This window comes from Capra hircus, chromosome 5, assembly GCF_001704415.2.
Source record: "Capra hircus breed San Clemente chromosome 5, ASM170441v1, whole genome shotgun sequence".
In the NCBI taxonomy this organism is placed as follows: domain Eukaryota; kingdom Metazoa; phylum Chordata; class Mammalia; order Artiodactyla; family Bovidae; genus Capra; species Capra hircus.
In genome coordinates this window covers 114,866,006-114,892,647 of record NC_030812.1, presented here as the reverse complement: position 1 = coordinate 114,892,647, position 26,642 = coordinate 114,866,006, and the positions used below count along the sequence as shown (strand labels likewise).

Sequence of the window (26,642 nt, the reverse complement as noted above, 5' to 3'; positions counted from 1 at the left end):
CAGTAACTTTGTATGAGACGTAGCCTGGATACTTTTCGGCTACCCATCTTTATGTGAAATCAGTGTCACGTGAGGAGTGGTCCACACTCTTCCTGATTCCACAGGGCCCCTGCATCTGCTGTCTTCGGCAGCCTGCTCTTTGACAGGCCTCTACATTTACCTGGAGTCTCATTTTCCACAACAGTCTCTTTCCTACTCAGTTTTCTATTTCATTTCCAGCAGTTTCTTCACAGTATGAGACCCTGACTTTTCAAGGAAGTCTTAATGGCCCAGTTTTAAAAGTTTAATGGGGCTTCTCTGGTGGTCCAGTGGTTAAGAATCTGCCTTGCCAAAACTAGGAATAAAACTACCATATGACCCAACAATCCCACTTCTGGGCATATATCCTGAGGAAACCATAATTGAAAAAGACATATGTATCCCAATGTTCATCGTAGCACTATTTACAACAGCTAGAACATGGAAGCAACCTAGATGCCCATCAACAGATGAAAGGATAGAGACGCTGCGGTGCGTATATACAGTGGAGTATTACTCAGCCATAAAAAGGAATGCATTTGAGTCAGTTCTAGTGAGATGAATGAATCTAGAGCCTATTATACAGAGTGAAGTAAGTCAAGAAAGAGGAAAACAAATTCTGCATATTAACACAGACATATGGACTCTAGAAAGATGGTACTGATGAACCTATCTGCAGGGCAGCAGTGGAGACGCTGACAACAGACCTGTGGACATGGGCCGGGGGAAGGAGAGGGTGTGGTGAACTCAGAGAGGAGCACTGAAATATATACATGATCATATGTAAAACAGCTGGCGGGAATTCGCTGTATGATGCAAGGAGCTCAAACTCGGTACTCTGTGACAACAGAGAGCGGCGCGGGTGTGGGAGGGAGGCTCACGGAGGGGACATATGTATACCTATGGCTGACTCATGGTGATGTACGGCAGAAGCCAGCACAATATTGTAAAGCAATTACCCTCCCATTAAAAAAAAAAAAATCCATTTTACAGTGCAAGGGACTCAGGTTCTATCCCTGGTCTGGGAAACTAAGATCCCACACGCTGAGGGGCAACTAATACTGCACACCGCAGCAAGAGATCCTGCGTAACACAACGAATACCCTGCCTGCCACAACTAAGACCTGATGGGCCTAAAGAAATATTTAAAAAAAGAAAAAAAAAAAAAAACCTTTCCTGGTAGCTCAGCTGGTAAAGACTCCGCCTGCAATTCAGGAGATTCCGGTTTGATTCCTGGGTTGGGAAGATCCCCTGGAGAAGGGAGAGACTACTCACTCCAATATTCTTGGGCTTCCCTGATGGCTCAGCTGGTAAAGAATCTGCCTGCTATGTGGGAGACCTGGGTTCTCTTCCTGGGTTGGGAAGATCCCCTGGAGGAGGGCATGGCAACCCACTCCAGTATTCACGCCCATGGACGTGGAGAATCCCATGGACAGAGGAGACTGGCTGGCTACAGTCCATGGGGTCGCAAAGAGTCGGACAGGACTGAGCGACTAAGCACAGCACGGCCTGTTCCACCCCTTCTTCAATCCTTGCACACACTCGCCACTGCAGCGAGCAAAGGGGCTCCCAGCCTCAGCCACTGTTCTCAGATTGCGCTTTCTACAGGACACTGCTGACTACTTGGGGTTCTTTCACTGCCTCCTCCTGCACGGATGCCAATACCATGTGGGTGGATTTCATTTGAACTATATGTGGGGCTTGCCTTTGTTTAGCTGAAAGCGTTTCCCAAGGATGAAAAACTTTCTTATCTGGTCATCGTGGTCTTGCTTAGGATCCAGAGAACTTCCAAAACTATGCTGCAGCGTCACCCCAGACGTCTGTGCAGGACAGCCTGCACACATCGCTTCCTTGACTCTTCACAGCTCTTCCCTCGTCGCCACGCTGTCTCCTTCCTCAGCTAGTGAAACACCCTGTTTTTCACTTGAGAATTTCAGAACTGGGCTGGTATGAGGGCTTTCTGAGAGGAAGCCAGAGTAACACGCTGATGAGCACTGAGTGATCCCAGCAATCCTGCCCCCTTCAGCATCCGGCTGGGTGTCTGAGAACAGACTCCAGAGCCAGGCTGCCTGGGTCGGAATCCCACCCCACCTTATATCAGCGCTGGGACTTCGGGTGGGTTACTTAACCTCTCTCCCTCCATGTCTTCATTGTGAAATGAGGGTCATAACAGCACTTTCCTCAAAGGCTCCATGAGGGTTTAGTTATTGCTTGGCCCACAGAAGGCACTGCCTAGGTGTTAGCTGTGATAGTTGTTAACTATTTTATCATTATATGATAATCATAATTATCATCCTTCACCTTTGGGCTTCCTGGTGGCTCAGTTGGTAAAGAATCTGCCTGCAATGCAGGAGACCTGGGTTTGATCCCTGAGTCGGGAAGATCCCCTGGAGAAGGAAATGGCTGCGCACTCCAATATTCTTGCCAGGGAAATCCCATAGACAGAGAAGCCTGGCAGGCTACAGTCCATGGTGTTGCAAAAGTCAGACATGACTTAGGGACTGAACACCACCACCACCACCTTTGGGAGCTTGGTTTAAAAGTGCACACACGTGGGACTTTCCTGGATGCCCAGTGGTTAGAATGCTGTGCTTTTACTGCCAAGGGCTCAGGTTTAGTCTTTGGTGGAAGCAAGTACCTGTGGAACGAAGATCCCACAAGCCAGGTGGTACTGTCAAAAAAACCCCAAAACTGCACGCACAGGTCCAAGAGCTGGAAGTGATGGCAGCTCTACAAACCCTCTGAACTTTCATTTTCCATTTAAATAAAAATCGAAATGAACACTTGAGTACCTTCCAGTGAATGGAGACACCAATACTCATTAACTGCCTACCACACCCAGATGCTGCCTTGTGTATAAGTAACTTCATGTTATTTCCAAAAGAGTTCCAGAAACGGGCCTCGAAGCTCTGAAAGGCAAGTGACTTATCTGAGGTCACAGAACCAGTAAATGGCAACGAGGACACTGGAACTCAAGTTTCGTTCGGTTGGTTGGGTGGGTCGGTTTGTTTTCTCTGCACTGTATGATCTCTGCTGATACAGCAGGCTGATACAGGAATACTGCTATGTAGCCTCCAGGGACTGCAGAGAGGCGAGCGGCCAGGTAATCCAGATACCGCCATCCCCATGTGCGCATGCAGGTACACGCACGGACACATCAGAGGTGTTCTCGGATGGAACAGGGCACCTGAAGAGGCAGGAAGTCCTGCAAACAAGGCAAAGTGCAAGAAAAGCTGAACAGCCAGTGGGAATGTAGAGGGATTCTGGCAAGCCTTGTAAGGCCACTGAAAGGCTTCTAAAGCCCCCCAAAATCCCCCCACATCTTAACACTCCTAGGGGCAAAGAGCTCCCCCCAGCCTCAATAAGCAGGACCATGATGAAAGAATAGAGCAAGTCACTCAGTCATGTCAGACTCTTTGCAACCCCATGGGCTACACAGTCCATGGAACTGTCCAGGCCAGAATACTGGAGTGGGAAGCCTTTCCCTTCTCCAGCCAATCTTCCCAACCTAGGAATCAAACTGGGATCTCCTGCATTGCGGGTGGATTCTTTACCAGCTGAGCGACCAGGGAAGCCCAAGAATCCTGGAGTGGGTAGCCTATCTCTCCTCCAACGGATCTTCCTGACCCAGGAATCGAACGGGGCTCTCCTGCATTGCAGGTGGATTCTTCACCAACTGAGCCACCAGGGAAGCCCCCAGATAGGAATAACTGAATACAATGACAAATCCCTGCTGTGTCTTGTTGATTTCACAGAAGAGGTGGTATCTGAACTAAGCCTTGAAAATACTGTCCATCCATTCTTCTGTCCATCATCCATCCATCCATGTTTATTCAGATGTTTACTGAGCTCCTTCTACAGGCCAGACATTCTGAAAAGTGTAGAGAATACAGACACAATCCCTGTCTTTAAAAAGGTGGTGATAAAAAGTAACAAAAACAAGGACTTCCCTGGTGGTCCAGTGGTGAAGACTCGCACTTTCTATGCTTCCACTGCGGGGGGCATGGGTGATCCTACATGCTGTGTGGCGTGGCCAAAAATAAAGGAATTGAGAGCACCATTTAAAAGTATTAAAAAAAGAACAAGATGCCAGGGTAACTGCTCTGATGGAGGATACCTGGCTCTGGAAAAGCTCAGATTAAGGAAAGCCTTCACCAATGAGGCGACTTTAGCTACATCTTCAGAGAGAATGGCCATTTGCAGGAGGAAGGGATGGCGCGTGCTATAGCCTAGAGAAAGTGAGTGTAGAAAAGGGTAAGAGTTCTGCGTAACTAGAACACTGGTCACTAGCAGGGGGTGAGCCAGAGTGGGGAACAAGGGGGAGACGTGGCTGAAAAGGCGGGCAGAGGCTGGAGCAGGCACGGTCTCAGACGCCATTCCAAGGGAGTTGGGCTTCGTCTGCTAGTCACAGAAGGTTCTAAAGAGGGGAGGGACACAACAAGACTGGTCCTTCTGAGAGGTCCTCTGGCTTCAGCTTGGGAGACTGCAAGCTGGACCAGACCAGAGGTGCTCAGAGAGGGGTCTGGGAGACAGCAGGGGTTTGGAGGCAAGTGGCTAGGAGCATGTGTATTCTCCTGTGGCAAGTTACCTGCTGCCTCTGTCACAGGGCACAGGGCACGGTGTCAACTGTACACCTGTCCTCTCCACTACATAGCAAAGTGGACCCCTTCCCCATCTTCTTCCAGGCCCTTGTAGGAAGGACCTTAGGCCCCTCCAGTATCCTTTACTTGATTCCTCTTGACATTCTGCCTCCCTTTCATGTTCCTACTTGAAAACAGCATCAGCAGCCACAGAAATGCTAGACATGCAAAGCGATGTTGGCAGGAAGTCATCCATCCCCTCAGCAGACAGAAGCAAAGCACCTACTGCATGCTAGGCCTCGCCAGGAGCTTAGGGACACGGCCCTGAACAAGACAGACTTGGTCCCTGACTCCCCAGAGCCTTCTGGGTGGTGGGGGAACAAAAGGGAAACACAGAAAGTGGGACCTGCAAACTATGAGGAGCATCACAAAGGCAGAGTTGGGAGAAAGACTGACAGAGGAAACAGAACCCAAGGGTGTCCAGCGAGGCCCAGTGGCGACAGGAGCACAGTGACTGAGGTTCAACCAACATTCAGGCCAAGGGTGCAAAAGCATGTGCAAAGGGCCTGTGGCAGCAGAGAACTCAACAGTGTGGTTCAAGGGGAGCAAGGCAAGGGAGAACAATCTGAGGTCAGGCTGGAGGTGGACGCCAGGGATAAATGATGCCGTGCCTTGAGAGGCACACTGGGGGCTTGGCTGGGATCATGGTGGAAGAGGTCTTCAAAGAGAGGCAGGCTGATCAAGGTTCATGCTGGCGGTGCTGTGGCGGGACGGGACAGTCAGAGCTGTGCCGTCAGCAAACCAAGGTTCGAAGGTCAGCTGTGTGACCCTGCGCACATCGCTCACCCGCCCCGCCCCAAGCCTCTCTGGGGATGACACGCCTGCCCCACAGGATGGGAAGCAGCGCACGTGAAGGCCCGGGGCTTCCTGAGGGGGGCCCGTGAGCGACACATTCATCAGGCCCCCTTTGCCTCCTCCTGGTACAAAGCGGGGGTCCTCTGTGGAGGGAATCGGCCTCCCTTAGGTAAGGGCTGCATCTAAGATGCTGCGATCGTGTTCGGTGTTCTTCCACAAGTTTGGGCTTCTCATCAAGACAGAATGGGAGGTTTGAGTCTCAAGATGGAGCTTTCATGGTCTCAGTTAAAGGCTCAGCTCCTGGCAATACAGCAAGGAAACCAGGCTGGGACCGGAAGATCTGGCTCCTAGACTGCCTTCTACCACACACAGCCCGTGTCACCTTGGTCAAGCCCCTCCCCTTCTCTGGGCCTCAGTTTCCACATCTGTGAAGTGAGAGGGGATGGAGCTCAGCCATCCCTAGAGGCCTCTGTCACCTCGTTCTCGGGGCTCAGCACAAGTAGGGGACAGAGAATCATCTCAGATGAAACATCCAACCTCGCTCTGCCCTGGCCTGGGCACCTGGGCGGTATGGACTGTGACTCCCACTCACAGGGGCTCCTGGACGCAGACCCCTCACGGAAAACACTCCTTGGCCACCCTTGGGGGCACCAGGCAGGGCTGGGCTCCCCCTTCCCCACCAGGAACAAGCAGCACAGACGCTCCCGACCGCGCCAAATAAAACCAAGGCACGCCAGCCATGCTGTGTGGGATTGCCCGCTGAGCCTTTATTGGCATTCCGGAGCGGAGGGTGGGGAAAGCAACAAGGGGGCCCCTCAGCGGCCCGAAGCGCGTGCTCAGAGCTCTGCGGATACAAAGATGTAAAGCTTGGCCACAAAGGAGCTGACGGTGCCGTGGCGGGAGAGGTCCATCCTGACGGTCAGGAGCATGTCCCTGGGCTCGGGGACGGGCTTGGTGAGGGCCACCACCCCGCTGTGGTGGTTCACCTTCCGGGTGGTGAAAAAGCCCTCCTCGTTGCCGCCGGTGATGGCCAGCTGCATGCTGTCCCCGGGGACGACACTGGAGGGGCCCATGCGGAAGACCACGGCGGGCACTTGGATGTTGGTGGGGAAAGAGAGGTGGTAGTGGGTTATTCTCAGAGGCAGCTTGGGGCACTCCTGATTCTCATGGCAAGGCAAGCGCTCGCAGCGGCTGAAAGAAAAGTGGACAGAGAGACAAGGAGAGGGTTAGGGCCCATTCAGCAAGCGGAGAAACAACAGAGCGTGGGGCGGGGTGAGCCGGGGGCCTGCTAGGCGGGGCCTCCCGCCGCCCTCTGGCCAGTCAGCCAACAAGAAGAGCACCCCTCACTCACCTGTGGGAGGTGCCGGGGACCTCCAGCCGCTGCCTCAGGCACTAGCCTCTTCCAACACCCTCGGGGGCGCTGGGTGGCTGGGGCCAGGGTTGTGCCTGGAGCAAGGTGTGTCCCTCTCTCACCGGCAGAGCCCCACCCCAGGCTGTCCTCACCAGGCACACCCTGCCCTCTGAGTGTTGTCCAGGCTCCCAGCTCCTCACCCGGGCAGTGGTCAGGGCGACACTGGCCGGCTCTCCAGGCCAGCAAACATGGCTGCCGCCATTTACAGAGCGTTTGGCTATTCGTCGGCATGCCTTTGCTAGAGTGATCATACCCACACTGTGAGGGGGCGTTGAGGGCCATTTGTCAGATGAGGAAACTGAAGCTGAAAGAATCAGTGGCTTTCTCAAGGTCACAGAGTACGTAAGGAAGCTAGATTTGTGCTCAGTCAAGTATTTTCCTATCTTTCCTCGCTAAAGCTTTGTACTCTAGGCCCAGTTCCCTGTCTGTATTCACAGGACCAGCCAAGGTTTGGGGCAGAGACAGAGACAGGTTCTAACTTCCTGGGTCAAGATGGAGACAGGTCCTAACTTCCTGTGACAATATGAGGAGCGGTTTTAACTTCCTGTGACAGGATGGAGACATGTCCTAACTTCCTGTGACACGATGGAAACACATCCTGACTTCCTGTGACAGGTCTTACCTTCCTGTGACAGGATGCAGACAGATCCTAACTTCCTGTGACAGGATGGAGACATGTCCTAACTTCCTGTACAGGATGGAGACACGTCCTAACTTCCTGTGACAGGTCCTAACTTCCTGTGGCACGATGGAGACAGGTCCTAACTTCCTGTGACACGATGGAGACATGTCCTAACTTCCTGTGACAGGACAGAGATATGTCCTAACTTCCTGTGACACGATGGAGACAGGTCCTAACTTCCTGTGACAGGATGGAGACAGGTCCTAACTTCCTGTGACAGGATGGAGACAGGTCCTAACTTCCTGTGACAGGATGGAGACATGTCCTAACTTCCTGTGACACGATGAAGACAGGTCCTAACTTCCTGTGACAGGACAGAGATATGTCCTAACTTCCTGTGACACGATGGAGACAGGTCCTAACTTCCTATGACAGGATGGAGACATGTCCTGACTTCCTGTGACACGATGGAGACAGGTCCTGACTTCCTGTGACAGGTCCTACCTTCCTGTGACACGATGGAGACATGTCCTGACTTCCTGTGACAGGTCCTACCTTCCTGTGACAGGATGGAGACACGTCCTAACTTCCTGTGACAGGACAGAGATATGTCCTAACTTCCTGTGACACGATGGAGACATGTCCTACCTTCCTGTGACACGATGGAGACACGTCCTAACTTCCTGTGACAGGATGGAGACACGTCCTAACTTCCTGTGACAGGACAGAGATATGTCCTAACTTCCTGTGACACGATGGAGACAGGTCCTAACTTCCTGTGAGAGAATATTTATTGCTCCTAAATTCCTGTGACAGGATTATAAGGATAGGTTTTTAACTTCCTTTGCAGAATAAAGATAGATTCTAACTTCCTGTGACAGGATGGGGACAGGTTCTAACCTTCTGTGAGATGATAAGAACAGGCCTATCTTCTGCCTCTTGAACTCCATCACAATATGAAGGCAGCTGCCTTAGAAGCAGAGCCCTGTGCTGAGCCCCACAGGACTTGACAGAGCATGTCCCAGGAAGTTTTGCCATCTTGACTGCTTGGATTCTCCAGTTGGGAGCATCTACTACTGTGCTTGTCTTCCATCATGCCTCCATTTCAGCTTTTCAGTTTCCATGCCTCGTGTTGGGGGACCAGAACTTATTTAACGCTTGGCATTTATTGTTAGCAAGCACTGTCTCTTTTTACATCCTATGTCCAGGCTCTTTATCAGGACTCACTCACAGGAATCCTCTCATTTACTTGGCTGTTTACCATTTTGAGCTCTTGGAAAAGGCAGCCCTAGGAATGAGCTCCACGCTAGTAAAGGCATGTGAAAATCAGGAACACTGAAGATGAAGGTTTTGTAAGGGAGGTGGCCGACAGGCAGACGGAGAGCAGTGGGAAAAGACGCAGGCGTGTGCACTGCTGGGGCAGCCCACCCCCACAGACACCCTGGTCCAGGCCAAAAGGGGTGCACCAGGTGACTGCGGAACAAAACCAAGGAACGTGCCTGGCCTCGTGCTGGGTAAGTCAGAGTTTCTCTTTCCCCAAGCTCCCCTCGCTGTCCCACATGATTCCTGTCTTACCAACAGGAAGACCAAGCTCAGTGAGGACATGGAACCTGTCCATGCCTCCAGTCTGTACTGAACGGCAGAGGCAAAGGTGGCCTGTGTGTGTGCGTGCTCAGTCGTGCTCAATCATGCCCGACTCTTTGTGGCCCATGGACTGTAGCCTGCCAGACTCCTCTGTCCATGGGGTTTCCCAGATAAGAACACGGGAGCAGGTTGCCATTTCCTACATTAGGAGATCTTCCTGACCCAGGGATCAAACCCACATTTCTTGTGTTTCCTGCATTGGCAGCTGGATTCTTTATCACTGAGCCATCTGGGAAGCCCTCTCTTTAGAGGCTATTTGTACACACAAACACACACCCAGCTGCTCTGGGAATCCCTCGATTCAAAGCCTATGTGTACACACACACACACACACACACACACACACACAGAGCCACACTTCAAAGGCTATGTGTACACACACACACACACACACAGCTGCTTCAGGAAGGGTCTGGTGGATCTGGCCAGCAGGTGGTGCTAGAGTCTCCATCATGTGCATAAATTTTCCCACGTCTCCAGGGTTTTCATTTGCCAAATGATTAACATGGCATGTGTGGAAGGCAGGGAATGCGAGGTGTGCGTAAGTTCTGGTATCGCCCCCACAGCCATCACACCAGAGAGCAGAACACTGCTTCCTCTCTGGTGGTCTCCACACCCCCAACCCCACAGAGCACCCAAGCCCTTCCTCCCTCTGGGTATTTCTGGGCCCAGCTCCTTCCAGGCCATTCCATTCCCATGGCTCTTTGGCTTCGTCTCCAATATCCTCATGTACCCTCCAGTACCCTTCGTCTCCATGACACTCACTACATGCTTTATATTAATACATGTGCACGAGTAAATTCGGCCCTGATTTTCCTGGTCAGTTGCAATTTCAATGATTCCACTCTGCTCTGCCCCATACTTACTACAAACATCCCAGAAAGAGTAACTACTGCCTCTGGCAAACTGCCTGTCAGACCGGCGGTGCCACTGAGGTCTTTATTTAGGAGTGTGTCTCGATGGAGGAGGGGCCGCCGCCACCGCATCTATTACAGAGCAGAGGAGGCCCAGAACCCGGGGACCACCCACCTCGGTTTCCATCTCGACCCGCATGAGAGAACAACGTGCTCCAAGTTTTCAGTTCAACAACTTGGTCAAGACACCCCAAGTTCCACGAAAATGCAATTATTGGAAGTCACCACATGCCAGAGAAGAAAGGTCCTCAAGGCCAGAGCCTTCTCCTGGGAGGTATGGCTGCTGTGGCCGCCTGAAGCTCGCAGCCGTCCCCGCCGGCAGTTCCTGTCGCTCTGGACACAAGCCCCAGGAACTAGCCAGGGCAGGGTTCCACCCACTCCGTCCACCGGAGTTACACCCTGGGGCCGGGAGCTGTGCCAACTAAGGCCGCCAGCCTCCCTCTGGCCCTGGCTTCTGAGAGCCCGGGTCTCGGGGTCTGCCCCGTTGAGGGGGTAAAGAGGATGTTTTTGGTCCCATCCCAGGCTCAGGGACACTCTGAATATCCCTGCTGTGAGGAGGAGGGAACTGCGTGGGCAGGATCTTAACAGCCTGGTCAGTCCTTGGGGCCCAGACCTGTGGTTTGTGGCCCGGCCTGCTGGGTCATGCTCCAGTTACCGCCCTTTGGCCACTGGGGAGACTGGCCAGAAGGAGGCTGTTTGTGGAGAGAGAGAAGGCTGAGGCCTGGCGACAGAGAGAGAGACTCAAATCTTGCTGGTCAAGGCTCCCTGAATGCTAAACCACGGAAGTGCCGGTTCCTGGGTCCTTTCTAATATAAGCACTTTTAACTTGCACAATTGCTTTCTGAAGGTCAGATAAATTCTTAAGAGGATTTTTACAGAAAAGGAAAAGGACCGTGAAACAGAAAACTCCAGTGTGAGGAGTCCGCAGGGCTGAGAGGCTCAGCTTCGCCTCACCTGGCGCTCTGGCCTGCGTCCTGCCCACATCTACCCGGCGTGTCAGTGGCCCTAAGCTATCAGGGCTCCTGTGGTCCCAGAGAAACAGCCCCCCGCGTACGTGCCAAGGCAACCAAGACAAGACCCCTACCCCCCAAGGCCTGTCAACTGAGGATTCCAGGCCCGGCCCCCACTTCCTGCGCCGAGTGCTGGGCTCCTGGCTGGCCCACGATTCCTCAACAGCCCTTCAGGAGCCGAGTCTCGTCTTCCCGTCTGAGGACTGAGTGACCCTAGACCTGGCTGGTCACACAGTCAGCCCACAGGCACACAGTCAGCCGCAGCTGCAGTCGCTCTGAGGAATGTCTGGATCCTGAGCACGAGAACGGGGTGGCTCGTGGCCATCTTCCATACCACCACTCTGCGCCTAATACAGACAGTGACGGCGCCCCCTCTTTATCATCCCCCTGGGCCGGGCACCCAGAGCATTACCGTTAATCTCCATGGCGCCGACAAGCAGGTATTGTCAGCACACGTTACAGAGGAAAACGGGCCCCAGGGTGACCAAGACCCCAGATCACAGCACCAAGGAACAGGAGAGCCAGGCCTGGAAGGCAGGATGGGTGTCCCAGGCCTGGTTCCTTCCTCCTCCAGGCAGCCTCCCAGGCTTTGTCCTCAACTGGACACCAGGGCCACTGTCTGCCTTCCTTCCATCCATAAATATTGGCAATAAAATGTGCCTGGGCGCGCCTTACCCACAGCCCCCCCAGGCTGAACCCAGAGCGAACCATATGGAAGCGGCTCTGCCCCCACAGTCACAGGTCACCCAACAGGAACCCAGAGGGCGACACCACGGCCCCCTTTACAGCAAGAAGTTCACAGGACCTGCTGACTGTAAAGGTGACCTGGAATGGACTGAATTTGGGAGGCAAACCTAAGCGAGGCTGATACCAAAGCCAGATCGTTCCAGAACGCCACAGCATCTCCATGAGGCTTGAGAACAGTGAGGGGAGCACAGACTGGACCCTCAGGGCAGGGGACACACCTCTCCCAGTTCCACCCGCCTCCCAGCCTCTGCTCCGGCTGCTGGGTGGCGCTGGCAAGCAGCATGTGCTCAATGGGGCCACAGTCTTCCCTGCAGGGGCTGCTCAGAGCCTCAACCACCGCCCCGCAACCTTGACCGTGGACGGAGTCCACTTCCTGCGCCTAATACAGACAGTGACGGCGCTCCCTCTTTATCATCCCCCAGGGGGCAGGGCGATGACCCAAAGGATGGGGACAGATCACGACCTGAAGTATCAACCCCTCAGTCAGGAGGTGTGGCTCCTTGCTGGGCACCCCATTTCCTGGCCGGAACTCCTCTGTTGCCCTTTCACACAGGTCCACACCCCACGCCCATCCCACCCTCCACTCCCTCCCTCTCTGCCCGACTCCTCCCCCCTTCATTCCGGCATCACCAACTCTAGGTACTCCTGCCTTCTGTGCCCCGCACCCCCGCTGGGGGGAAGCCCTCCTTGATGAGAGCACTCCTGCACTCTGCCCACAGCTATTTCCACATGGGCTCCTCCTGGGCTCAGAGCAGGGCCCAGGGGCCTTTGCGGGCCCACTGTCTCCCCAGGTGCCTGCACACAGTAGGCTCACGGTGAACACTCCCCAAACAAGTAAAGGACTTCCCCAGCCACGGGGTGGCGAAGGATTCCACAGCACCCATCAGTGTAAGGACCGGGGAGGAGAGCCAACCACAGCCAGTCTCGGCACACGATACCAGCCTGCCCACCCCCAGCATCGGAGGCATGAAGACCCCGCACAGGGCAGCCTCCTCCTCCCCGTTTGCCTTCATGACCTCACCCGAGCCTGAGGTCAACAGCAACCAGCCCATCTTCCAGAATCCTCGAACCCAGACACAGACAAGGGCCTGGGAGGGAGTGACGGAGCACGGACAGACAGACAGGAGCAGCTCAGCCTCAAATCAAGGACACAATCATTCTTCCCAGTTCAGGAGCACTCGTACTGCCTGTAAGCTGTTGTATAAGCCCCTGGCTCTTGGAATGCTGAGTGCTGACAAACCCAGCCCTGGGGTGGCTTTTCCCTACCCACAAGAACGCCTGCTGTGGAAACAGAGAGGGTGGGGAGAGGGTCGGGTGGGGGCGAGGCCAGAGGATGAACATGCCTGATGCTGCGAAGAACACTGGGGCTGTCTGAGCGTCTCCTGCTCTAGCTTTTGGCCAGAACAAGTACACGCCGGGGCCTGGGACCTTTGCCCCAGATGGCTCTTACCCCCTGGCAGGAGAAGCAGGGTCAAGGTCAAGAGGCCGAGTCTCCCAGGCAGCCTGGCTGGGTGCTGGCACTGCCCAGGGCAGGAGGGAAGGGACCCAGCATCCATGCTCCCACTGAGGAGCTTTCCCTGAAACGATCTCTGGGGCAAGAAAGGAGACCCCCCCAACAGAACAAGGGTTGGGGTCGTGTGTGGCAAGGCCAGAGGGTCCTCACTGCTTCCTGAGGAATGGGGTTTCTGGACGCCCCAGCAAACACCCAGCAGCCTGAGAGTCAATGAGCTGACAGTGACACACGGACACACAGCTTTAGGCTGAGAACCCAGAACCTTCCAAGCTGTTCCCACACCATCGCTGGGCGGAACAGAACCTGGTCTTCAGGTGCGGCCCACCCGGAGTCATTGCTACCTCCATAGGAGTCAGCACGCTCTGCCTCCTGCATCCCACAGAGGTGGACACTGAGGTCCACAGAGCTGTCCCTTGCCCAAGGCTCCACCCCAGGGAGGAGAGGCCAGGTTTCTGCCTGGCTCCACGTGCAGGCAGGTCAGCAAGGAGGCCCGCCGACCTTTAGCCCGTTTGAGACCAATTTCCTTCGCTTTCTGCGACCAGTCTCGCTGGCATTTAGGCGCCTGAGAACCAGGGATCCTTGAGTTTCCCAAGACCCACGTGGGAGGATACAGCTCATGAACACCCCCTCCTGCCTCGTGCAGGCCAGGAGCCCAGCCCCCAGGAAGGCCGACAGAGACAGACGACCGCGGGGCCCAAGGGACTTACGTGTCTGTGGAGCGGCGGTAGTTCTCAGGACACTCGAAGGCCAGGCAGCGGAAGCCGCCCTGGATGTTGAAGCAGGTCTCGTTGATGGAGCAGTTGTGGATGCCGGTCACACACTCATCAATGTCTGCAGGAGACCCCAAGGCAGCACGGTGAAGGCCGAGGCGCCCCCAAGCCATCCCCGGCCCAGATGGGGGTGCCCAGAGTTTGGGGGATCGGGCCATCCTTGCCCTCCGTTGGCTGCTCTCCGGAGCACAGCCCTGTGCCAGCTCTTTTGTTCATAGGAGATTTATATTTAATTTACCTACTATTCATGATCCCTGGAGTGAGCATAATAACATCAGCAACCTCTAAATGATGGCCCTTGAAGTGTTTTGCAGGAAACACTTCTCACTATAATTAAATGAGGCAAGTACTGGTTATTATCCTCATTTTAGGAGGAGCTCATGAGCTTAAGTGACTGGTTTAAGGCCACACATTTTATAAGTGGGGGAGCTGAGCTTTGAACCCAGGCAGCCAGCACCTCTCCAAGGCTCTCGAGTTGCATCAGTCTTACCTTGCATGCCACTTCTAACATCTGAGGAGGGAATGGGCAGAAGCCACTAGCCCCACGTTACACATGAGGAAACTGAGACGGAAAGGGAGTCTACGTTGTGCCCAGTTTCCAAAGTCAGTGACTGGGTTGGACCAGAATCAGGCCTGGGGCACATCAGGAGGTCACCTGGACATGGGGAGTCGTCCCCACCCCACAACGGTCCAGAGCAGCTAAATGGCGGGTTCAGGGGACATCACCACGCCAGAGGCATCGGGTGCATGTGTGCATGCTAAGTTGTTTCAGCCAGGTCTGACTCTTTGTGACCCCATGGACTATAGCCCACCAAGCTCCTCTGTCCATGGGGATTGTCCGGGCAAGAATACTGGAGTAGGTTGCCATGCCCTCCTCCAGGGGCTCTTCCCACCCCAGGGATCAAACCCACGTCTCTTTTGTCTCTTCCATTGGCAGACGGGTTCTTTGCCACTAGTGCCACCTGGGAAGCCCTGAGGCCTCTGTGAAGAGGTGCCAAATCCTGACCATTGGTAGCAAAAACAGCAGTCCCCAGTCTCAAAGCCCAGGAGAGGCTCAGGAATGTGTTTTCGCTGTGTCTGGCAGGATCCCAGGCTGCGGTGAGGGCGCCTGGCCAGGTCATCTGCTCCTTCAGAAATGTGAAAACAGAGCGACTTCCATCCGGAGCTCTGGACAGCTGAACAGTCCCTCCCAGGAAACGCCACAGCTCCTGACGCCTTTGATCACAGTCTGCAAACCCCCTTCATGACCAGAAAGCCCATCTGAAGAACCCTGGCCCCCAGAGCTTCCGGGCCCCGTAGGAGGCTCGCTGCAGGGCCTGGAGAGTCCCAGCCTCTGATTCGGCGGCTGCAGCCATTGCCGAGGGTAAGGCCAGCACGCCCGTCCGGGGTTGCTCATTCACAAATATCTCCTTAGCTCCCCTCTCAGTAACCCAAGAGACGGTGACGCGATGCCTCCTGGAGTGTTCTTAGATCTGGGAGCCGAGGATAGGATGCAGGCCACTCACCCTTCATTTAGCCGATCCCTGGGCCCCAAGGGAACCTCAGCCATAAAGGCCTTCTATACAGAGACCTCAGGGTGGGGACACACCCTGACCAGTCCATCCCCCTGACAAGTGGAGCCCAGCACCCTGGGACAGAGCCCTGCACCACCAGCTCACTGCGTTGCCCTCAACACCTGGCAGGGCCTGGGTGTGTCGAGTGACTGAACGAGAGACTAACAGCAGTGCTAAGCTGTAGAATCTCCTGGGTATTGACGGCCTGCTTCCTTGACGGTGGGCGTCTTCCTTTTAAAGGCTGTCAGCCCCACTTCCGGCCCCCCAGGGGCTGCCCAGGGCAGACCAGGAGGACTCAGAACCCCCGGTGGATAAGCATGCCCGAGCATGGGAGACCAGGGTGCCCGTGGGGCGAGGACACACCCAGGATACAGTCGTCCCCCCCAAACGCACCCCATCTGTGCTGTGGGGCCTCAGTCCCCCCAACCCCGCAGAGCCCCGAGACGGCCCCGGGATCCCGCCCTGCTCACCTTGGCAGTTGCGGCCGTTGGGGGCCAGCCGGTAGCCGGTCGAGGGGCAGCTGCACTGGAAGCTCCCGGGGATGTTGATGCAGCGGTAGGAGCAGATGTGGCCCCCCGTGGGCAAGGCGCACTCATCGATGTCTGTGACGGCAAAACCCACCCTCAGCATCTGCGTGGCCCTCCCAGCTGGGCTACATCCCCCAGTGAGCTGAGCTGTGACCTGGAAGGCAGCCCCGAGTGTGAGCGGGACACGGGGGGTTCTCAAAGTCCCAGGGCCAGGGCGGCCTCAGAGGCCATCGGGCCAGAAGGGCGTGCTGAGTCCCAGAGAGGGAAAAGGCCTAGCCTGGGGCCACACAGCAAGTTCTTGGTGTGAAGTTTGCGGGGCAGGGAGAGGGAGACTGGGGAACAAAGGGCCAAGGGCTTCAGAATGGCACGCATAGAGGTACGCTGCTGGCTCCATCCTGATGCCGATGATTACAAATCTGCTAACAACAGACACACTTAATATAATAAAAATAGGAATAACCTTACAAACAGTTGCCTTCTGAGCACCAACATTGTGCTAGGCATGTACGAAGTACTCTTGAATCATCATTTGGTTTCATCCTCCGACCACCGGGTAAGTGCAGGGTGAACCCAGATGTTACAGAGGAGGGCGGCCCGGGCCCCGTGAGGGGCTTCTGAAAGGCCAGAGGCAGAGGGTCGAGCCAGGGTGTGACTCCTGGGCCCGCCTCCCGCACCCCCGCCCTGCTTGAGGTCCGGGCGGCACCCATAGCCACCACCACCGTTCCGTTTTATGTCACTAAAGAAAGTCTGGGAGTGGGTTTCCTCCTTTACAAATCTCACTCTCAACAATGGGCAAAGTCCATCCAAACACATCTCAGAGGGAAGAAACCCAGGCCACTCGCCAGCCAGGAGGAGCGGGGAGTGGGGGACAGGAGAGGGGCGGCCTCTCCCGCTCACCTTCGCAGGTGACCCCGTCCACGTCGCTGAGCTGGTAGCCTCGCCGGCAGTAACACTGGTAGGAGCCGTAGACGTTGGCACACTCCTGGCTGCAGGGGCTGCTGTTACACTCGTTCACGTCTGAAAGAGACAGAGTCCCGAGGCCACCGCTCAGAGCTGAGTCCCTGGTCCCTGGTTGAGTGGGTCATGACCTCCCTCCCACGTCCGTGCGCCATGACCTCCCTCGAGTTAACACACACACAGAGGCAGAGGCTACCACATGTAGGGCCAGGGACCTGCTCGAGGTTTCCCCAAGGGAGAGAGGCTCCCACTCCAGCCCCTCAAGGCTGGGGGATCTGGCATCTTCCCACCCCCGCCACTGCTGGCTTCAACCCTGGGGCTCCTGCTCTTCTGTTCTCTTTGCGTAGAACAGGGATCAGCAAACTTCCGGCCCACCACTTGTGTTCGCAAATAAAGTTTTATTGGCACACAGCCACGCTCATTGCTTTACCACAGTCCACGGCTGCCTGCTCACTATAACAGGAGAGGTAAGGAGGCACAATAGAGACGTGGCTGGCGAAGTCTAAAATATTTACTGTGTGGCTTTTAGGGGAAAAAAAGTTTGCCAACCTCTGGCCCAGAAGTCCCGTCTCATTTTTGTTTACTGCTAATTCTTAGCAGGGCAGGAGGGGTGAGCAGGGGAGGATGTCCTTTAGTGCCTCAGCCCCTCTCACCCCTGCAGCCCCCCCACGCCTGGCCTGGCTGTCACCTGACCCCCTGTGCACTTGGTCACCTCTGCCCAGTGTGGTGTCTCATCACATCCCAGAGACACTCCCTGAAGGCAGGAACTATGTTCTTGCTGCACACCTGGAGCAGGGGGTGCTTTATAACTGCTCGGCAGAATAACGCAGCAAAGCTGGCCAGGCCCTGGTTTTGGGCAAAATCATCCACTAACAGGTATGAGTGTCTACTATTCGGTCATTAAGGAGTCATCATGGACAGCACAAGCCACAAATGATGATAACACTGATGCCAGCAGTCTCCATGTCTCAAGCGTGTCCTCTCACGTGGGGCCCTGGGAAACGCTGGACAGGCTCCATTGGGTTTCACCCTCATGACCCCTACTAGTGGTATTAGGTGGGTCTCACTAACCTCATTTTGCAGATGAGGACCCTGAGGCCCAGAAATGCCGAGTTACTCTCAAGACCATAAACGTGACACAGCCGGGATCTGAACCCAGGCCCAAGGGACCCCACCCCCGCCCCCGCCCGATGCATGAGTCTGGTTCCTTGACATTACGTGTGTGTGTTGGGTCTGGTTCCTGGGGACGAATCCCAGAACCTCAGGGGAAGCCTAGGACCCAGGAGCCCCTCATACTGTCCATCCTTCAGGGTGAGAATTACACGCCAGGGTGCATCCTGGCGTATCTGTGATAATCCGTCTTAATCCAGAATTATAAGACCTGCTGTGTCTGGAGGCTGGCTCTACAGGTCACCCCTGGGAACTGCACTGCAAAGAGGGGAGCTGGTGAGGGACTGCCAAGGGTGGTCAGAAGCTATCAGTCTCTGCTGACCTACTCACCTAATTCCCGTGAAGTTGTGACACCCAAGGAGCGCCTGCTACATACCAGGCTGGGCTCTCACCTCATCTCAGTCCATCCCAACAGAGGGAGGCAGTGTTATTCTTGGCACCAAACAGACTTGGTCGAATCCTCCCACCAGAGACCTGACCAAATATCAGCATCAGCCCAAGACCATGACCCTTGAAATGCCTGCCTGGGAAAGCTCTACGCTGCTAAAGAATTTCCTGTGTATTCCAGCCAACGCCGGACTGCAGGCCCTGACCTCCCTTTTTCTTAGAAGCATTTACTTCAGAAAACATGCAGATGTAAACCCTTCCACTGTCCCTTTGAGATGCATCTTTTGCAACCCAGGAGTGTCCTTCTAAGGACATGGGAACCAAGCCTTTGAAATGCAGTTAAGAGGGAGCTCCCCCACTACCAACTCCCACACTCTGCAGGAGGGTCAGAGCCAGAGAGCAGACACAGCTGGCTTAATTGCACTGGCCACTGACCTTAGCATCCTTCAGTGCTCCTCCTTAGCAGGCCTCAGCATTTAGAAAGCTTGCACCTTTTGTCCTGGTGGAGTTGAGACCAGTTTATACCAAACTCTCCTTCCTCTACTGCCGGAGTGTAGATAAAATCTGTCTTACCACTTTCAACAAGTATCCAGCTTTTGCTTCCCTCTGGCGTTGCTGTTGTTTAGTGGCTAAGACATGTATGACCGTCCCCATGGACGGTAGCCCGCCAGGCTCCTCTGTCCATGGGCTTCTCCAGGCAAGAATACTGGGGTGGGTAACCATTCCCTTCTCCAGGGGATCTTCCTGACCCAGGGATCGAACCCACATCTCCTGAATTAGCAGGCAGATTCTTTACCACCAAACCACCAGGGAAGCCCCCCTCTTTGGCATAAACCACCTCATTTCCCCCGTGAGGACACTGAGGCTGGTGAGGTCAGCCACCCCCCAGGGTCACGTGAGGACGGCGGTGGGTCAGACGCCCTCAGATTCTGCACTCTCAGCCACATCCCACTCGTCCAGCCTCACGTGCGCACAGGTGTTATCTGCAACCCCCAGACCAAGGGGAAACCGGGAGGGCCATCATCTCTGACAAGTAAGTTTTTAGAGGCATCGCCCCTGCTGACACGTCATCTGATACGTGTTAGGGCACGAGTGAGTCGTTCCCAAGCAGGCCTGCTGGGGGAGCAGCAGGGAGGCGGGCAGCTCAGGGAAGAGGGCGGATGCAGGCCTAGCGGCCCCCGACCCCTGCCCAAAGCCAGGCCTCACCTTCACAGGAGCGGCCGTCGGAGGAGAGCCGGAAGCCTATGGTGCAGCTGCAGTAGTAGGAGCCGGGCGTGTTCTCACACTTGTGGCCGCACAGGCGCCCCGGGTACCGCCGGCACTCGTTGATGTCTGAAACGGAGTGGGCGGGTGGCTCAGGCAGCGTTCTGCCTGGACGGTGCTGCCTGTCCTCCCTGGCAGCTCGCGACCTCTGTCCCCCACCTCCTCCGCCCTCCTCTCCCGGAGTAAGGTGCAGAGACTGGTCTCAAACGCACAGCAAGTCAGCGGGGGTGCTGGGACCACCCTGCCTCTCTGCCCACTGGGGAAGCCTCGTGCTCCTCCCAGGACAGTGACTCTCTGGGAAATCACAAAGACTCTGGGGCATTTGTCCAGGGGGCTGGAGTCCCGGGGCTAGCAGAGCACCTGTTCTACAGGTGGGGAGCACCCCCGAGGAGCTGCATGACTGGACCTAGAATGGGGGTCTCCTGATCTGGGTCTCTTCTCCAGCACTGTCTGAACTCAGGATTGTCAGAGGTCGGGAGCAGACCATGGTCACTCCAGGTGCACCCCAGGCTGGTTCTCCTTGGTGTCACCTGGCCAGCACCCGCCTCAGGGATACCCACACATACCCACACACGTCCTGCTGATGCCGTCGAAGTAGTACCCGGCCTTGCACTCACAGCGGAAACTTCCAGGGGAGTTCACACACAGGTGCCCCGGCCCACAGGGCTCAGAAGGGGGAGAGCACTCGTCCACATCTTGCAGAAAAGAAAGGCACATTGAAAACCCTTTAGTGTGGGAGGGGGCGTGATCAGAAGGGAAGGCAAGGAAGGAGCTCACAAAAACGTAACTGATAACGTGGCACCGTCTAATTCTTCAACTTGATTTCCCAGATTACGTCATATGCACTGGAGAGACAGCTGACCTGATGTAGCCTCTACCCTCGGGGGATTCCTGCTAGTGCGAGCCAGCAGTGGCCCCAGTTAAGTAAGGCAGGAAGTGCTCAGGGACTGGGGAAAGGCTGAGGAAGGAAGAGACTCCTCTGCGTGGCACGGATCTGGGCAGGATGGGTGCAAGATGCCTTTGCCTGAACCCACAGGAAGGCTGGAGCAGGCGGCAAAGGGAGCAATGTAAGAGCAAGTCACACAGACAGAGACGGGCAGGGCTTGTTGGGGAGCAGCAAGACCTGCTCCATCTGGATTATAAAGTTTGTGAGGTTGGGGTCAACTCAGGAGGACTGAATTGTAAGTGGGGCTTCCCTGGTGGCTCAGATGGTAACGAATCCGCCAGCAAAGCAGGAGATGCGGGTTCACTCCCTGGGTGCTCTCCCTGGAGGAGAGCGTGGCAACCCGCTCCACTATTCTTGCCTGGAGAATCCCATGGACAGAGGAGCCTGGCGGGCCTCTGGGTCGCAAAGAGTCAGACATGACTGAAGCGACTGAGTACCCTCGTACATGCACGGATTGCAAGCAGGAGCATTCAGCCCTCCGTCTGCCCCAGTGAGGAGCCATCACCAAAGGGAGCTCTGAGCAGGAAGAGGTGAGAGAGCTTTCAGCTCAGAATGAATGGGACAGACTAGAAGGGGCAAAGCTGGAGGCAGTAGGTGGGCTGGCATTCTACTGTAATGGTCCAGGCAATAGCCAGTAAAAGCCTAGGCTTGGTGATCAGCCATGGGATAGATGGACAGGTGCACACCGCTTCCTTTGGGGATCTCCTCTCTCCTTCCAGAGAAGGGAGGGTTGTGCTGGAGCAGACAGAAAAGTTTATTTTAAACTGGCTTTCTTTTTTAATACCAACCAACACAGCGGGTTCCCTCCTCATTGAGATGGTAGCCACGGCCACAGTTGGGCACGTTCTTCTGGCACGTGTAGGAGCCCTCCGTGTTGATGCATGTCTGCCCAACAGGGCATGGGGCACTGATACTCAAACACTCATTGATATCTATGCGGGGAAAGACAGAGACGGCAGGGTTAATCCTGGAGGGCTTTCCCAAACCCAGCACCTGATCTCCAAAAAACTCCCATCTCCCTCCTCTTTATGAAACCACGGATGGAGTTAAGATGATGTGCTCGGCCTGGACCACACTGCAGCCTCCCCACTGGCTCCCAGGTTACAGTAGCACATCCCACCTTAAGCACCCCCTCCCGGGTCCATCTCCCTGCCCCTAAACCCTCAACACCTCCATCTTCCACTGCACCAAAGCCAAGGCCACCTGCCCTGTGAGTCCCACACAGTGAACGTGGCAATTCAGGTGCCATCCTGGGTTCACACACTCCACACGGTCAGTGAGTATCTTCCCTGAACTGAGCAGGGGTGAGGAACAGACACGGCAGCCCCTCCCTGTCGGCACTTGTGCTCTGGGCGCCTCCAGTGACTGGCGGGCCCCACCAGCCTCCCAGCCACATGGCCAGTCTCTCCTGCAGCCCAGCCTCCAGCCTCCGCCTCCAGCAGCCACGCAAATCCCCCTCTGGGCCTGCCTGGGGAGCCATCACCCCAGTCTGCCCGGTGGACACACCTCTCGTATGAGCATAGCCTCTGGGGCACAGCTCCCCTGACATCCCCATCCCTATTCCGGGGTCTGGGGGGCCTATGTGAACTCAGGCCCTGGGGAAGGGCAGCTCTGAGTTCGTGGCCCAGTGGGGTCCCTCCCCGACTGCACACCCCTCTGACGGGGGACATCTTTGATGAACACAGGCCCAACACGTATAAACCAACCAGAACTGGGTTTACACGACTGCTCACGCTCAGCCCTGGTGCAAAGCTGCACAGAGTGAAATTCCTACCAGAAGTAGCTTCTGAAAGGACCTAAAGGTTTTCCAAATCACCTATAAACATCTAGGGGGCTAACAGAAGGGGGTGATGGTAGAGGACCAGCTGCGCTTCTCCCCTTGCAGCCCAGCCCCATCCTCCCCAGACAAGAGCCAGCCTGACTCCCTCCTCGCCCTGTCAACAACAGCCTTTGTCGGGATGGCCTCACTGGCGCAGTACTTTACAGTTTACAAAAGTTTTTGTCTCCAGTCCTGCCCTTGACCAGCACATCAAACCCACAAGACAGGCTTGCAGGCATTGAAATCTGCATTTTATGAACAGGAAAGTCCCCAAACTCAGGCCAGAGTCCGGGCCCAGTCTGTGCAGAACCAGGGTCTCCAGCTTCCCGGCCGGGACAAGGGCCCTGAAATCTGGGGTGGGCACAGCCCGCCAGCCACATGTAGCCCACTTCCTGTGTTTGTAAATTCGGTTCTCTTGGAGCACAGCCAGGCCCGTGCTTTTACACACCGTCTATGGCCGCTTCCATGTGGCTGCGACAGAGACCCTAGATCAGTGAGGTTGTATTTATGCTCCAGCGCTTCAGAGAAAAAAGGTCGGCCGTGCGTCAAGAACTAACGCAGCATTCAGAGCCGTCACCGCTATCTGCCCCTAGTCAGGTCTACAGCTCCCAAACCCTGTGCCACGGAACACCAGTGCCCCTTGAGAAAACATGAGCTCCACAGAGGGGTGAGCCCTCCAGCCTGTGAGCGCCACAAGGTAGGGACCCGGCCATCGGGGAGGGAGCCAGTGAATGCGTGGCCGGGAGAGGGAACAAACGGAGCAAATGACACACAAGCTCTGAGGAGGTTGGGAAGGCCTCGTACAAGCCTCTTAGGGCCCCACATGGGAAAAGCCCGGATGATCCCAGCTGTTCTAGGGGCCCCGCTCGCGCCATTTAACCCCAGGACCACAGAACCCAGCACCTCTGGAATGGATCAGCCATGCGGGCAGCCCAGTGCTGGCCCCTTCTCTCGTCCTCACCAAAGCAGAAAGGAAGGTGGGCCGGCGGAGGGAAACGGAAGAAGAGCGAGAGCCTGGAGGAGACGTGACTGGCCAGGCCCTCGATGACCAGACCTCAAGGGCCTAGAACACTATGCTTTGTGCCCGGGACGGAGGCCTCTGACCGCGAAGGCCCGCTCCCATCCTCTGCGCTGGTCCCCGGCGTGGGGCCCTGCAGCTACGGGGCCGCCTGGCCTGTGGCCAGAGGGGAACTGACAGGCTCCCGGGGCCCAGGGCTGGCTCCAGAAGCCCCAGGAAGATGGCTCTGGCTACACTCGAGGTCACAGTTTCCCAGCACAGGTCACCGTGTCCTGCGGGAGGGAGGGTGGCGTCCCGGCAGTGTGCGAGCAGGGAACCCAGGAGCACGGGCGGCAGAGCGGGGCTGCCTGGCCCCGAATCATCCTGACACCTCCTTTTTCCTTGATTCAGTTTCTCCTTGTGAAGGTTTGTTGGGCACGATAAAAAGGTACTGATGTGAAATGATATCAAAACACATCAGTAAGTCAAAAAAAAAAAAAGCAAGCGGCAGAACTGTCTGGCCCCACTTTAAATAAAAACAAAAGCCTAGGACTCACAGGCATTGCCAAGCAGGGGAGAAGCCGTCCCTTTCTACGTTTGGGTTTCACTCGCTTTTTTTACAAATAAAGAAGGACAAAACTTTTGAAATAAATAGGAATTTTTAAAAAGAAAAGCTCCTGAACTTGGTTGCAAGGATCATGGGCACACGAAAACAGAGACCCCTCTAGGACCTCTGAAGACCCAAGTTCAGGGGGTGGGGGGCGCTGGGCTGCAGTCAGTCCTGGGTCCCCGGCTCCCACTCTGGCCCCTCCCCTGGCACAGAGCTGCACCCCCAAACCAGGGCGCGGGTGGGGAGTGGGAAACCGGGGCTAAGTCGAGACTTGCAAATGCTCCTTCTATGTGGAGCTCGGGCTGATTTTGCCATGAGTCAGGGTTTCCAACCCCGACAGATGCCCTCCTCCACGGAGCCCCCTGGGAGCCCCCGAAAGTCTGGGCAGGCCCCTCCTCCTCTTGGCCCGGGGAGAGCCATCAGCCTCCTGCTCCCTGGCCTCCTTCTTTGAGTGATGACAGCTCCGTGGGCTAGGGGCTGGTGAGGGGCCAGTGCAGCCAAGCTGAGGCCCCCACCACGCAGACGCCTCCCGTGAAAAGGGGGCAAATTTGTTTCAGGAACAAAGACTGGGGTTGGCTGCAGATAAAATCACCCCCATCTTAAGGGGCTGCTGCTGTTTGTCTGTAAATATACTGGGATGGCAATAAAAGGGGGCAGGGCTTTCAATCCAAACCACCATGCCAAATCAAAGATCGATGCAGATTTGTCTGCGAGAGCGTGAGACAGACGCAAGATAGAAAGTCCCGTCCCTTGTGGCACTGCCAGCCTTTCCAGGGGGTGACAGGGCAGCCCCAGCAGCGTGGGTTCTGGCTGGTGGCACCTGCAGCTCACATCCAGGGGGACGTCTGTCTGACCTCAGGGGAGGACCCAGAATCTTCTACTGGGGCAGAGGGCAAGGACAGTTGGCAGACCTGGACTCAAATGCCAAGAGCATGCAGTGATCTGGCCAGGCGGCAACTGTAGGAGAAAACAGGCCCACCTCCTGTCTCCTGGGCTGGTCCCAGGGCAGCAGTGTTTAAAACTACTGAGGGCTTCCCTGGGGCTCCCAGGTGGCGCTAATGGTAAGGAACCCGCCTGCCAATCCAGGAAACATAAGAGACGTGGTTTCAATCCCTGCGTCGGGAACATCCTCTAGAGAAGGAAATGGCAACCCACTCCAGTATTCTCGCCTGGAGAATTCCATGGACAGAGGAGCCTGGCAGGGTCCATGGGGTCGCAAAGAGTCAGACACAACAGAAGTGACTGAGCACGCACGCACACACACACTCAGTTCAACACCAGTGTTTCTGATTTCAAAACTCAAGCTCTTTTGTCTGAATCGGAAATTGCTAAATTAGAGCCCTGGGGCCCAACGCAGCCTGTCGCCTGTGTTTGTAAATAAAGCTTTATTGGGACACAGCCCTGCCCACTTGTTTACATAACCGTGGCTGCTTTCCAGCTACAACCTGCAGAGCAGAGGAGTTGCGACAGAGACCACACGGCCTGCAATGCACAATTTATTGTCCAGCCTTTTATAGAAGCAGCTTGCCGACCCCTGTTCTGTCTACCCTGTACAGTGCCCCGCCTTCTAGAGGCAGGGCCCGCGACTGGACGGTTCCCCTGCCTGGCGGACCCCGTGAGCCCTGGCAGCAGTGTCTTACCAATACAGTTGCCTAGAGCATCTTGTATAAAGCCACTCTTGCACTGTAGCTTGGGTCTGCAGCGGAAGGATCCCAGAGTATTCTGACAGATAAAATCGGGGAGGCAGTTATGAATACCACTCTCACACTCGTCAATATCTGGTACATCATAAAAAAAGGAAATTGTTAGCAACAGTCCTGCCAGAAGCATCTTACAACACTTTAAAATCACAAGAAAGCTTTTTTTTTTCTTTAAATGCTCATTGCTCAGACTATAACCCAAAAAATTCCAATAAAGAGGTCACATACATCAAGCGCCTTAGCCAAACAGGGCTCGGGTTGCTAAAGACTTAAAACGCTGACTATCCCCCCAAGGCTCTTATGATGCAAATTTTCTGTTATATAATAAATAACCCAGACATTTTCCTGGCAATAGGTGGTTTGGTTTGGTTTGGTTTTCATTTCAGGCTAAGCACATGTTTAGTTTTAGATTATAAAGCGATGATGATCTTAGTGGCAATAAACACAGTCCCTATAAACTTATTCCTTCTTCAGCCCTTGCAATATCCCAAATATTAACAATGGTGATTGTCATGACTGAACATGTTGGCTGCCCTTCCCTTGAAGTTCATGGGCTGTCAGATGTTCAAAAGTGTATACTCAGCTGGCGGGGACCCTGGGTTCTCGTGGTCCAAGCCGCCCAGTGAGTC

The 26,642-nt window shown here is 55.3% G+C and overlaps 1 protein-coding gene across 2 annotated transcripts in view; it reads right to left on the bottom strand.

Moving 5' to 3' along the window:
• The window catches only part of FBLN1 (fibulin 1), an 82,332-nt gene that overhangs the window by 24,455 nt on the left and 31,235 nt on the right, over window positions 1-26,642 (bottom strand). Inside the window, exons 8-15 of one of the 2 annotated variants that reach the window (XM_018048900.1) lie at window positions 25,954-26,091; window positions 21,676-21,819; window positions 20,508-20,636; window positions 19,885-20,010; window positions 17,062-17,181; window positions 16,108-16,239; window positions 14,022-14,145; window positions 6,194-6,644 (exon numbers count right to left, since the gene is read on the bottom strand). In XM_018048900.1, coding sequence (XP_017904389.1) covers window positions 6,290-6,644; window positions 14,022-14,145; window positions 16,108-16,239; window positions 17,062-17,181; window positions 19,885-20,010; window positions 20,508-20,636; window positions 21,676-21,819; window positions 25,954-26,091 — 1,268 coding nt within the window. In that variant the 3' untranslated portion in view covers window positions 6,194-6,289. Of the gene's footprint in view, window positions 1-6,193; window positions 6,645-14,021; window positions 14,146-16,107; window positions 16,240-17,061; window positions 17,182-19,884; window positions 20,011-20,507; window positions 20,637-21,675; window positions 21,820-25,953; window positions 26,092-26,642 lie in introns of those variants that run through there. The other variant, XM_018048899.1, reaches the window with a different exon arrangement.